This window comes from Felis catus, chromosome D4 (assembly GCF_018350175.1).
Source record: "Felis catus isolate Fca126 chromosome D4, F.catus_Fca126_mat1.0, whole genome shotgun sequence".
Lineage (NCBI taxonomy): Eukaryota > Metazoa > Chordata > Mammalia > Carnivora > Felidae > Felis > Felis catus.
The window spans coordinates 72,875,509-72,889,192 of record NC_058380.1 but is presented as its reverse complement, the minus strand read 5'-3'; the positions used below and the strand labels follow the sequence as shown (position 1 = coordinate 72,889,192).

The 13,684-nt window shown below is 42.3% G+C and overlaps 1 protein-coding gene across 6 annotated transcripts in view; it reads right to left on the bottom strand.

The window, feature by feature from the left end:
• Positions 1 to 13,684, bottom strand: part of SNX30 (sorting nexin family member 30) — a 118,615-nt gene that overhangs the window by 60,468 nt on the left and 44,463 nt on the right. For 4 of the 6 annotated variants that reach the window (XM_045043953.1, XM_045043955.1, XM_023242574.2 and 1 more), the window contains exon 2: positions 3,000 to 3,191. In XM_045043953.1, coding sequence (XP_044899888.1) covers positions 3,000 to 3,191 — 192 coding nt within the window. The remainder of the gene's footprint in view (positions 1 to 2,999; positions 3,192 to 13,684) is intronic. The other 2 variants (XM_045043957.1, XM_045043954.1) reach the window with 1 other exon arrangement.

The following is a 13,684-nucleotide window of genomic DNA, read 5'->3' as shown; positions in this document are numbered from 1 at the left end:
GTGAACAGAGGTCCCGCAGTACTGGCATTCCGAGAGGTCCGCTGCAGGGCAGAGGAGTCAAGGAGGGTGGGAAGTGGTAAGGCTGGGGAGCACTGCTGTGCCAGTGAGGCGGTCACCTCGTCATTCAGCTGTTTTAGAGCATAAATTTCAGAAAAACAGGTTTTGCATTTCGCTGACTACAGAGTAAAAAATAAGTTGGCCCTGGGGCAAAAAATGGAAATAATTCACGGGAAGACGGGTATCAACCTAGGACCTCTGACGACCTAACATCCATCTAAGCATCTAGATCACTGCCTGAGAAATAACAGGCACCCGGGGTCAACGGTGACAGGGGAAGACTGCGTGGATGCATGTACATGTGCACACATACGTGGACAAATTTTCGAATGCGAACCAGGTGCAGAAAGGACAGGGCAGTAATAGCAAAGAAAGGTCTGACAGGGGCGCCTGGGTGGTGCAGTCGGTTAAGCGTCTGACTTCAGCCAGGTCACGATCTCGCAGTCCGTGAGTTCGAGCCCTGCGTCAGGCTCTGGGCTGATGGCTCAGAGCCTGGAGCCTGTTTCCGATTCTGTGTCTCCCTCTCTCTCTGCCCCTCCCCCGTTCATGCTCTGTCTCTCTCTGTCCCAAAAATAAATAAAAAACGTTGAAAAAAAAAAAAAAAAGAAAGAAAGGTCTGACAAAGGCTGAAATGTCCATAGGGAAAAGATACTCTATAATCATTGCATAAATAGAGATTAAAAAACTAAGCTCTCTCTATATTCATATGAACATGGAAAGGTCTTCAAAAATATTGTAGAGGGGGAAGTTAGAAAACAATATTGCAGTGAAATCTGAATTATATATATTTTAACTATATATGCACATATGTAAACACAAAAAAAGACTGGGAAGGATGTATACCAAATTTCAACAATGGCAGCATTTAGCGAGAACAACTTAAGTGAGAAGGGCTAAGTGAGACTTGTATTTGGTCTTTATCATCATTTACTTTATTTTTCACAATAAAGTATTTATAGTACTTGTACAATTTTTTAAATGTTTTTGTTTATTTATTTTGAGAGAGAGAGCGTGCAAGCCTGGGAGGAGCAGAGAGAGAATCCCAAGCAGGCTCCATGCTGTCAGCACAGAGCCCGACACGGGGCTCAAACTCACGAACTGTGAGATTACAACCTGAGCCGAAACCAAGAGTTGGAGGCTTAAAAGACTGAGCCAGCCAAGTGCTCCAGTACTCGCATCATTTTTAAAATATAGCACTGTCATCCAATAAAAGATTAAATCTGAGTGTACTTTACTCTCTGCTTCCCCCCCCCCCCCCCGCAAAGAATTTAGACAAGTACAGAACCTACTAAATTTTCAAAATAAAAACTTAATTCAGGGGCACCTGGGGGGCTTGTTCGGTTAAGCCTTGATTTCGGCTCAGGTCATGATCTCACGGTTCATGGGATCCAGCCCCACATCAGGCTCTGTGCTGACAGTGCAGAACCTGCTTGGGATTCTCTCTCCCTCTGTCTGCCCCTCCCTTGCTCACACATACACACTCTCTCTCTCTCAAAATAAGTAAACTTTAAAATATTTTAAAAAATCATTTATTTTCTACAATGAAAAAGAGAAAAGGCACAGAAGAGAGAGATGTTCATAAACGCTTCTCCTAATACCATTCACAAAGCCACCATCAATCTATTAAAACTTCTAAAAATATCTGTAAATCCTTCTTCATCATGTGGCCTGTGGTGGCGGGGGAATACCAACAAACAGGATGGTTTCCTGAACAAAGTACTTTCTTTATTCAAAAATATAAAGTGATGACTCTTGAGATAGGTTGAAACTGTAATTAAGTCTTGGTCTACTGTACTGGGAAACAAATGACTCCATTTTTGGGTTTGTTTCTTTTTTAATGTATCCTTTTATAATAAGCTGGTAACTGAGTAAAACCAGTTAGAAGTATACGTTTATGTATTGATATATATATAAAGCGATCATGTATATTTTCTCCTAATAGTGTAAATATTGTTATTCTTCCTCTGGATCAGTGCTTCTCAACCAGGAGTAATGTTGTCCCCAGGGAATACTTGGCAATGTCTGGATACATTTTTAGTTGTCTCCACTGGAGGTTGGAGGTGGGTACTACAGGCATCTAGTGGGTAGAGGCCAGGCATGCTGGGAAACATCCTACAATGCATAGGACACCCCCTCACACACACAACAAAGAATTATTCAGTCCAAAACATCAATACTGCCAAGGGTAAGAAACACTGCCTGAAACCTAAAATTGTACTGCTACTTAAAATATTGAAAAAACAATTGAAAAAGTAAAGATACATTAAAGTTATTCTTTTATAAGTAGAATTAGCTTAAGAGTATGGATTTGAAAATAAAAATATGGGATTGATAGTCCTAAAAATTCAACTTAGAATCCTGGTTACTTACTTTGTAACAGTGAACAAGTTAAAGTCTCTGCCTCAGTTTCCTCATCTCTAAAATTATAACTAGAAGATCTACCTTTTAGGGTTGCTGCGAACATTAAGCCAGACAATCTCAGGACCCTGTCCACTACCCACCTAGCACACAGCAAAAATGCAATAAATATTTGTTCCTAATCTTCTCTTCTTCCCCTCCCCCTATGATCCATTTCAAATACACCAAATTACAACCATGGTCTTGCCAGAGATTTCGAATGATACAGCAATTCATAAATTTCAATAGTAATGTGATATTATTAACGTTAAATAATATCATGACCAAAAATTGGTGAAAGTAGAGGGATTAAATGTTTTATTTGAAAGACTGCAGTCACAATTTCTCCTTCATTTTAAGATTAAAAATTCACATATAATCCTTTTAATCTGAATACATCTACTCTGTATCAAAAAGCCACATCCACCATTGAATGAAGGTGACTCGAGTCGTACAAAGGGAAGGAAGAAAGCAAGAACCATGAAGGTAGGCCTCCAATTCATTAAGACCATTCAACAGGGGTGGAAGGTAATGACAGGACCTACTTTGGTGGTGATCCTATACGTAATGTAGGTCTCCATGGTACAGACATGCTTCTTGGGGTCATCAACTGTGACAAAGAGATCTCTGGTCTCACCATCAATGTCATCATCAAGCTGAAGTCTGTTGAGAAGGGAAGATGAAGAAGCTGGACTCGAAGTACCTGCTGGAGTACCACCGTTGGGCAAAATGAGATCCTGAAAGAGGAGAAGAGTCACCTTACAAATTAAATGAAAACACACATCTGGAGAACATCAGCAAAAGTGGCTGCTTTAACCAAACCAAGAAACATCTCTAAACATAAAAGTAATGTTCAAAGAAACTGATCCTTTCTTTACTTAACATTTACTTATTTACTTATTCATTATTTTGAGAGCGAGCACACGAGTGGGGGAGGGGCAGAGAGAGAGGGGAGAGAGAATCCCAAGCAGGCTCTGCACTGTCAGCACAGAGCCCGATGTGGGGCTCAAACTCACGAACCGCCACATCATAACCTGAGCTGAAACCAAGAGTCAGACGCTTAACCAACTGAGCCACCCAGGTGCCCTTTATTTAACATCTTTTACGTGAACAGGTCTTCTGTGACGAATAGAAACAAACTGTGGCAGTACTCTACACCAAATTCATGCCAATTCATTTTCCAGCAAGCACTGGAGGAACCACCAGAAGCAAACAGTTGAGGGACAGAGAACATAACAGCTCCACCATCATCAGACTTTGACAGAGAAAGAATGCCATGCACACACCGCAAGAGCATTCTCCTTTTCCCCCTTTCTCAAGATCACCTGGGCCCAGGTAGACATTAACACATCGGAACCCTCTTAAATACTTAGCACATTTAAAAACTCAATCAGCCATCACAAAGAGACAACTAAACATTATGTGCCTCCTGAGAGCAGTTCCCACCACCACCTAAAAAGTATACTTGCCAAAATATTGAATCTGAATCCTGAATAAATCTCTAGACACAACATCAACTTGTAGGAAATATAGAGGAATGAGGGAGATATTAAACCATACTATAAGTATGAAATCAGAAAAACCCATGCTGTATGAAATTAAAGAGAACCAAAGACCGAGCTTCTTCAATAAATAAACTGCAAGGAGACAGAAAGACAGAAGGAGCACCTAGAGATGTAAAGCAATCTGAGAGACTTATTGACAACTGCAGTGGATCCTGATTAAAACAAGACGTTAGGGGCACCTGGGTGGCTCAGTTGGTTGAGCATCTGACTTCGGCTCAGGTCATGATCTTATGGTTCGTGGGTTCAAGCCCCGCATCAGACTCTGTGCTGACAGCTCGGAGCCTGGAGCCTGTTTCAGATTCTGTGTCTCCTTCTCTCTCTGCCCCTCCCTGGCTCGCTCGCTCTCTCTCAAAAATAATAAACATTTAAAAAATGTTAACAGATTTGGTGATATTCAGGGAAATGTAAATACTGATCAGTTATTTGATGGAATTTAGAAATGTATTAGGTGTGATAACAGAAGTATTATGATTTTACAAAGACTTCATCTCTTAGAAATATATAGAAAAATATTCATGGATGAAATGATAGGATATGCGGTATTTGCTTCAAAATAATTAAGAATAGGTAGACGGAGATACAGATGATACAAGATGCCCCTAGGTTGATAACTATAGAAGCCAGTATCTGTAGGTTTCTCCTCTTTTGTATATGTATAAATTTGTCCACAACATACAAGTTTTCAAATGGGGGGAGGGGTACAAATGACAGAAAAGAAAGAGATGGAAAAATTTTTAAATTATGGACCTCTTTTTAGGCCTTAGTGGGAAGCCACTTGATTAAATCATGTTCCTGCAATATCCAAAAAAGGTAGTCAGTCTTACCTCTTTTGGTTTTTAGGTTTAATAACAGACAAAGCCCTGTCTAGCAATAGATGGGAGCATCTATACGTCACTTTGGAGTCATCAGAAGGCAAAGACTAAGGAATACAATAAGAGACATGACACCATGGAAAAGACCTTGGAAACACTGTTGTCCTGTTGGTCATTAGATCACAAGTTGGAGATGGGGAGATGCTTTCCCTTGAATTCTCTCTTCTCGTCTGCAGGTTGGATATGACTTAGCCCCCAGGTAAGAGGACACAGAGGAAATGAGAGGTCAACCTAGCAGTCACATCCATGGGCTCTAGCTGGAAAGAGGGCTGTGACAAGGTGGAGTCTGGAGTCAAGGGCAATATCACCCAACTCAATGGATGATGGAAAGTAAACAGATAAGACACCTTCCTTTGTCTCCATTTCTAGAGTGCAGATAATTTAATCACATGCATGATTACACAATGTCAAAAATATTTTTTGTGATTGCTAAAAAAATTCCATATTCTCAGAAGACCCCACTCTCCACTGCTCCTCAGCCCAAGGGCTTGTCAGCTGGGAAGGCGAACCCTACAGTAGCTGCCCTCAGTGTGGACGTGACTGTAGAACCTTAGCTACAGCAGCATCAGCTCATCTGACTGCCCTGTCAGCATACAGACAGGGCATGCAGTGGCCATACCCCAGCGTCTAGGGATCTGAGAAGACACCTTCTCTGGAGCTCTGCGATAATAACCATCGTGCCTCCATCATTTCAGTAAATATTTAAACACTGACCTCAGGCACGGCCCGCACCAGGCATTGCAGGGGCCCACCCTTACTTACGTTTCATCAGCACTAGCACACTGGGCCTCAGAATGGCTCTGCCGATGGCTAAGCATTGCACAAGAGAAACAAAGAACTCAAAATCTTTAGACAGATAAGCCAACATGGGCTCTGACAGCAGCTTTCCACCATCTGGCCTGGACAGATCTTACCGGCCTTGTTTCTCACGACTTCAGTTCTGGAACCCACCGTGCTGTTTCGTGCTCCTCACCTTTGCTTGCAAAGCTACCCCTCTTTTTTACGTAGTGGTCTCCAAGTATCTCACTTGAATCTGTTCAAATGCACCCTCCTCTTGGAATCCTCCATTGATCCACCCCCTAGCAGAAATTAGTTACTCCTTCTCAGTACTTTGAAGATACTACCACTGAAGCAGTTTTCAGGGTTTTGGGTTTTTTTTAAGTTTGTTTTATTTATTTTGAAAGAGAAAGAGCACACAGCAGGGGCAGAGAGAGAGGGAAAGAGAGAATCCCAAGCAAGTTTGCACTGTCAGCACAGAGCCCGATGCGGGGCTCAAAGTCAAGAACCATGAGACACGACCTAAGCCGGAATCAAGAATTGGACGCTTAACGACTGAGCCACCCAGGCGCCCCAGCAGTTTTCAGTTTTAATCATTTATTTACATATGTAACATCTACAAACACTGTGAGTCCCCAACAACTGTGACTGTGTCTTGTTCACCTCTGTGGGTGTGTGTGTGTGTGTGTGTGTGTGTGTGTACACATCTGTTTGCAGGTGTCCCAGTGACTCCAAGCCAACTTCCCTGACCTTTGCTCTGGGACCTCTGCCAATAACTTTCCAAAAGCAGCCCACACAAAGGTCTGAGATGTCTTGGCCAGACAGCGGGAAGTTAGCTTGTTCTCAAGTCAGTTGGTGGGGGTGGGGGTGGGGGTGGGGGAGGGAGAGTCAGTCAAACAGACCTTATCACACTGAAGACTTTTTCCTCCCAGGACTATGTGACCAGGGAAACACTCATACCCTTACTATCAGGTGTTTCATGGAGTATTATGTAAGCACATATGAATAGTCGACGACCTACAAATGTCTATAATTTCCTAAAATGGGAGCCCCCAACTCAGCTTTCAATGGCACATGTGCACACAGTGTTTCCACATTCTTTATATATACGTACACTATATATATATATACGTATATATATATATATATGTATATATATATATATAAAGACTATATATATAATCTTTATACACACACACACATATACAGAGAGAGAGAGAGAGCACACATGCGCAAGTGCAGGGGAGGGGCAGAGAGAGAGGGAGAGAATCCTAAGCAGGCTCTGCACTGTCAGCACAGAGCCTGATGTGGGGCTCGAACTCACCAAACAGGAGATCACGACCTGAGCTGAAGTCAGATGCTTAACCAACCGAGCCACCCAGGCGCCCCTGTGTCCACATTCTTATTTCATTACAGCTCATGTCAGCCTTGTGATGGTTCGCAAGACAGATATACTGTCTCTGCCAAGAAGGAGGCAACTCAAATAGGTTAGGTCATGTGTCCAAATGAAGCTAGTCATTGCTATGCTAAGAGCTGAACGCAGGTTTCTAGTTCTGAGTTCAAGGTTCTTATCAAGCTGAACGCCTTTTGTGTGGCTTTTTCCAACCCAACAACATCCCTCATGTCCACCATCTGGCCATAAATCCTTCCGGGTAAATATGAAGCTTCTGTTTTCAAAACCAGTCAAGGAAAGCTAACACTTCCCTTAGGGTCTTAATACAAGTTACGCCCTCAAATGACTCCCCCTCAAGATATGGTCCCCATGAGAAGCAAATGTGGAGGGAAAATATGAAAATCTAGGGGTGCCTGGGTGGCTCAGTGGGTTGGGCCTCAGACTTCAGCTCAGGTCATGACCTCACGCCCTGAGGGTTCGAGCCCCATGTTGGGCTCTGTGCTGATATGATAACTAAGAGCCTGGAGCCTGCTTCGGATTCTGTGTCTCCCTCTCTCTGTCCCCATCCTGCTCACACTCTGTCTCTCAAAAATAAATAAACATTAGAAAAACTATTTTACATTTTTTAAAATGTTTTTATTTATTTTTGAAGGAGAGACAGAGACAGAGCATGAGCAGGGGAGGAACAGAGAAAGAGGGAGACACAGAATCTGAAGCAGGCTCCAGGCTCTGAGCTGTCAGCACAGAGCCTGATGCGGGGCTCGAACCCACAAACTATGAGATCATGACCTGAGCCGAAGTTAGACGCTCAACCGACTGAGCCACCCAGGCGCCTCAGAAAAAATATTTTAACAAAAATATGAAAATCTAGGAAGAGAGGACAGTCCAGTACTCTAGCAGCAGGCATGCAATGGTGAGAGACCTAAGTTCTCGAGCAGGTGCTATGGGACAGCAGCACGTTTCTGACCAACATGAACCATGGAATGCGAGAAGTGGCAGAATCCTTGGCTCAATGCAAAAGGCTTCTGGTTCATTTTTGCTGCCCTAGGGTCAGGCTTCCATACTGCAGCCAGGCAGCTCTTTGAGAAGTGTTAATCAGAGCATGTCACTCCCCTGCTCAAAACTCTCAAAGACACCCACTCACACTCAGAATCAAATCCAACCTCCCTCCCATAACCTATGAGGGCCAATGTGACCTCACCATTCCCCCTGACCTCATCCTTGACGTTCTTCCCCTGCTTCACCACGTTCCAGATGCACAGGTCTCGGCTCACCTAGACCTGAGTGCTTCCATGTTTGCTGCTCACTGTACCTGGACCAGTCCTCTCCCCTCACATTCCCACATGGCTGGCTCTTCTCTCCAAATAGGTTCCTGCTAGGGGCACCAGGCTCAGTTGGTTAAGTGTCCAACTTCAGCTTGGGTCGTGGTCCCATGGTCTATGGGTTCGAACCCTGTGTCAGGCTCTGTGCTGACGGCTTAGAGCCTGGAGCCTGCTTCAAATTCTGTGTCTCCCTCTCTCTCTACCTTTCTCCCACTTGTTCTCTCTCTCTCTCTCTCAAAAATAAATAAACATTAAAAAAAATAAAAAGAAATAGGTTCCTGCCCAAATGACACCTTCTCAGCCCACAAAAATCTAAAAATACCCCTGCACCCCTCTATCACTTCCCAGAGCCTTCCCTGCCTTTATTTTAGTCACAGACTCTCACCATCTGAAAAGTTATTATGTATTGACTGACGGTCTGACAAGAGGAGAGACTTTGTCATATTTTCTTCTCCTCTATCCTCTGGCACATAGTAGGCACTCAACATATATCTGATAAATGAATGAGTCCTAGAAATGATCCAACTCAATCCCTTGCCAGTAGGAGGGACTCAGTAAAGGTCTGTCAAATGACAATGACACCGAGCCTGGCAATGACTGGGCAGTTCTGAACCCCAGTTCAGAGTTGACTCCGGCAAGTTTCTTAACCTCTCTATGCCCTAATCTCCTCGTTTATAAAATGAGTATAATGGGATTGAATTAGCTAGTACATGAAGCAGATGGAATAGTGCCTGGAACACAGTGGGTGCTACAACACTAGTAACAGACTAAAACACAAAAAACAAAAAACAACAAAAAAAGCCAAATCAACTTGCCTGCAAGTATTCTTGCATCCCCCTGTAGACTATGGGGCTGGGCTCACAACAGACACTTAACAAATGCTGCTGAAAATAAAAACTGTATGGGGAGTCATCGCTGGTGCCTCAAATACACTTTCCTTAATGATTTTACTGTAGCTACAGCAACTCTTGTGAAAATTACAACATATAAATAAATGAAAACACCTCGTTGTTCCCAAATATTAATTCTCACCTAACGCAGGTTTCAGTTATAAGTGGATTTCTTCTCCCCCTCTACCCCTTTTTACCTAGAAGAGAAATATGTACATGAGCTGCTACAGAAACCCCTCTGGTTCAAAGAATTTCAGTTACCAGATCCACTATCGTGGTCAGCCAGGCAGAAGACAGATTATTAAATTAACATAAATCACTGGCAAAACTCTATCTTACATTATACACGTGGTTTATGAAAAGAAAGTGGTATACACTAGGAGCCAATATGGACTTAATTTTTAGAAAGTCATGCTTAGGGAAAAAAAAGAGAGAAGGACAGAGACAAACCAAGAAAGAGACTCTTAACTATAGAGAACAAACTGATGGTTACCAGAGGGGGTTGGGGGGTGGGGAGTGTGTGAAATAGGTGATGGGGATGAAGGAGAGCACTTGTGATGAGCACCAGGTGACTAAAATAAAAACTAAAAAAAAAAAAAAAAAAAAAGTCCTGCTTAAACACTCGAAGCTCTCTTTTTGATACTATGAGAGGGAAGTGGGCAACATGATCTAGTTTCGGGACAGCTTGATGTAAGGCGTCCTCACACTGAAGGGGAGAGTGCTCATAATGTACCTGACTCGTCTCTATTTACCTGCCTCCTGCCAGGCACACAGGAGATGCCTGAAGAATGAAGAGGTCCTACAGAGACTGAACAGAACACTCCTGATTGTTGACTTTGTCGTAAAGTTGAATTTAAACCCACTTTGGAGAATACAATCAAAGGGAAACTCTCAAAAATGTTCTGTTCAAGGATGTTCATAGCAGAGCAAAGAACACGGAGTGAACCCTGGAAAAATCCCAAAGGCTCGATAACCAGGAAATGATCGTGTTTATACTAATAGGAATGTTACACACTCATTTAAAGATTATAAAACTAGACTCCTAGATAAACTCTGTGAGCTGAGCACAGACACACCCTGCTCTCTCCCTCTTTCCATTCTCCAGATACTCACTTAACAAGCTACAGAAGGGAAGAGAAAGAGCAGTGAGGGGAAAAAAAGAAAAAGAAAAAGAAAAGCAGTGACTAGAATTGGACCAGACTGGAAACCAGGCAAGAATGCCATCCAAATGCTAAAACCTCCAAAGGTTTTCTACGGGATATAATTGGGACACAAGTGAGGAAAAGAACTAAGAGGTATCTTTAACCCATGTCCCTGAAGTCACTCAAGGTTATCAAGGTTTCCTAAGAAGTAGAAAATGCCCTGAAGCCCTCACCTACACTCTAATTTGAAAGTGCAAACTTCTGGGGGGATGGGCAAGTGGGAGGGCCAACAGCGGGGCGAAGGAGGACCACCAGAGTATCTGGCTGCTGTGGACAAGGGGATGCCAAGCACAGTCAGATACACCGTGTAAGGACCACCAGCAAAGGGTGTCTGCCCACACACACCGCTTCCTCTCACCATGAAGGGTAGAGATGCTGATGCAAGCCAAGAGCCAAAGGAACATGAAGGCAGCTGGCCAGCTGCCCTGGGCAGATCCAACCAACCACAGAGACCGCAAACTGAAGGAGCTGGGCTCCACCGAGATGGGGAGAAAACCCAAAACAAGAAGGAAGCCAGGCTATGCTGGATCCAGATGCAGAGAGAAATGAGGCCAAGTTTCCCTGAGTGACTATCCAGGACCCTGGCTTTCTTCCTTCTGACTCTTCCCCACTGATAGATCGCACAACTGATCTGGCAACTGATAACCTAAGATCTGAGAAGACAATTCTAACATCATGGAGAAAGAGAGGGGATCCATTAATTCACTTGTTCTGATAGGTGGCAAATGGCAGGCCTGCATTACCTCATTAGACACAGGAAAACCTAAAAATATATCCAGACTATCTTCGCTCATCATTCAGACCCAAGAAGACCAAAACATGAAGAAAGTAGCCCAGTCCTCAAGAGCAGATAAATACAAATATGTATGATTTACCTCATGAAATAGAACACTTTAGGCTCTAACAAAAGTCAAAACTGGAAGAGGGAATAAAGAAGCTAAAGTATAAACTGAAAACAGAAAAGAGTAAATATTACAAGCCAAACCAGAATATATTTCTTCTAAAAGATGAATTAGATCAAGTAAAATTTAGGAAGTCTGATCAATATACAGTGGTGGGGTAGGGAGAGGAAGAGGCAGTAACTATTACCTCTTTGCATGATTATAAATTACAAGGATAGGGGCACCTGAGTGGCTCGGTCGGTTAAGCGTCCAACTTCAGCTCAGGTCACAATCTCGCGGTCCGTGAGTTCGAGCCCCGCGTCGGGCTCTGGGCTGATGGCTCAGAGCCTGGAGCCTGCTTCCAATTCTGTGTCTCCCTCTCTCTCTGCCCCTCCCCCGTTCATGCTCTGTCTCTCTGTCTCAAAAATAAATAAACGTTAAAAAAAATTTTTTTAATAAAAAAATAAATTACAAGGATATGCTGTGAAAAACTATGCCAATGAACTTGCAAGTCTAGATGAGATAGATACCTTTGCAGGAAAATACATGGCCAAAATGAAATTTAGTTGAGGTAGAAAATCTAAATAACCACAGAACTGCTGTCACAGAACGTTTACTGAAAGGTAAGCTAAGCCCCATGGTTGTACAGCTAAGCTCCACCGAAACTCAAGGAGCAAGTTCTGTTTTATCCAATTACTCTAAGACACATACTTTTAAAAAATGGAGAGGGGTGCCTGGGTGGCTAAGTCATTTAAAGCATCTAACTCTTGATTTTGGCTCAGGTCATGATATCACAGCTCATGGAATCAAGCCCCGCATGCTGTCAGCATGGAGCCTGCTTGGGATCCTCTCTTTCCCCCTCTCTCTTTCCCTCCCCTGCTCGTGCTCTCTCCCTCTCTCTCAAAATAAATAAATATTGGGGCACCTGGGTGGCTCAGTCGGTTAAGCGTCCGACTTCAGCTCAGGTCATCATCTCACAGTTTGTGGGTTCGAGCCCCGCGTCAGGCTCTGTGCTGACAGCTCAGAGCCTGGAGCCTGCTTTGGATTCTGTGTCTCCCTCCCTGTGCCCCTTCCCACTTCTGAAATAAGTAAACATTAATAAAATTAAAAATAAATAACTTTAAAAATTTTTAAAGAAATAATAAACCTTTTAAATCATTTTATAAGGATTAACTATATCTGATATCAAAATACCAGTACAGAAAAGGAAATTAGATAGAAGTGTAAACATGTCAATAAAGTAACAGCAAGTGGTATATTAAAAGAATTTTTAGGGGCACCTGGGTGGCTCAGTCAGTTGAGCATCTAACTTCGGCTCGGGTCATGATCTCATAGCTTGTGAGTTTGAGCCCCGTGTCAGGCTCACTGCTGTCAGTGCAGAGCCTGCTTTATATCCTCTGTTCCTCTCTCTCTCTTTGTCCCTTTCCCCTCATGCTCTCTCAAAAATAAACAAACATTTTTTAAAAAAAAGAATTTTTAAAAAGAAGAATATATCAGGGTGTCTCGGTGGCTCAGCTGGTTAAGCATCTGACTCTTGATTTTGGTTCAGGTCATGATCTCATTTCATGAGATAGAGCCTCATGTTGGGCTCTGTGCTGCGAATGGAGTCTGCTTGGGATTCTCTCTCTCTCTCCCTCTCTCTCTACCTCTCCCTTGCTCGCATGCTCTCAATCTCTCTCAAAATAAATAAACGTTTTTTAAAATAAACTAAAATAAGTAAAACTCAATTAAAACAAGCATATTCACATACAAAAATTTTTTTAAAAAAGAAGAATATATCAGGATCAAGTCAAATATATTCTAGGAAATCAAGAGTAATTTAACATTAGGAAATCTATTAATGTAATTTATTATGTTAACTGATCACATAATCATTGTTGAATATAATCATGTCCTTATTGGTATCACTCATTGGTAATGAACTGGTATCAGCCATTCCAATAAAATCTCAAAGTAAAATTAAGAAATAAAAGTAAAGTTCAAACGTAAAGCAAACAAGCTCAAAGTAAAAGCAAACAAGTGAAACTTCTTTGCAGTTGAATTTCTGTACACTAATAATGAAGTAGCAGGAAAGAGAAATTAAGGAAATAATACCATTTACAATTGCATCAAAAATAATAAAATACCTAGGAATAAACTTAACGAAGGAGGCAAAAGACTTATAATCTGAAAACCATAAAACATTGATGAAAGAAACTGAAGATGACACACATAAAAAATATTCCATGTTCATGGACTGGGAGAACAAATACTGTCAAAATGTCCACACCACCCAAACAACCTACATATCTAATACAATCTCTATCAAAATAACAATAGCATTTCTCA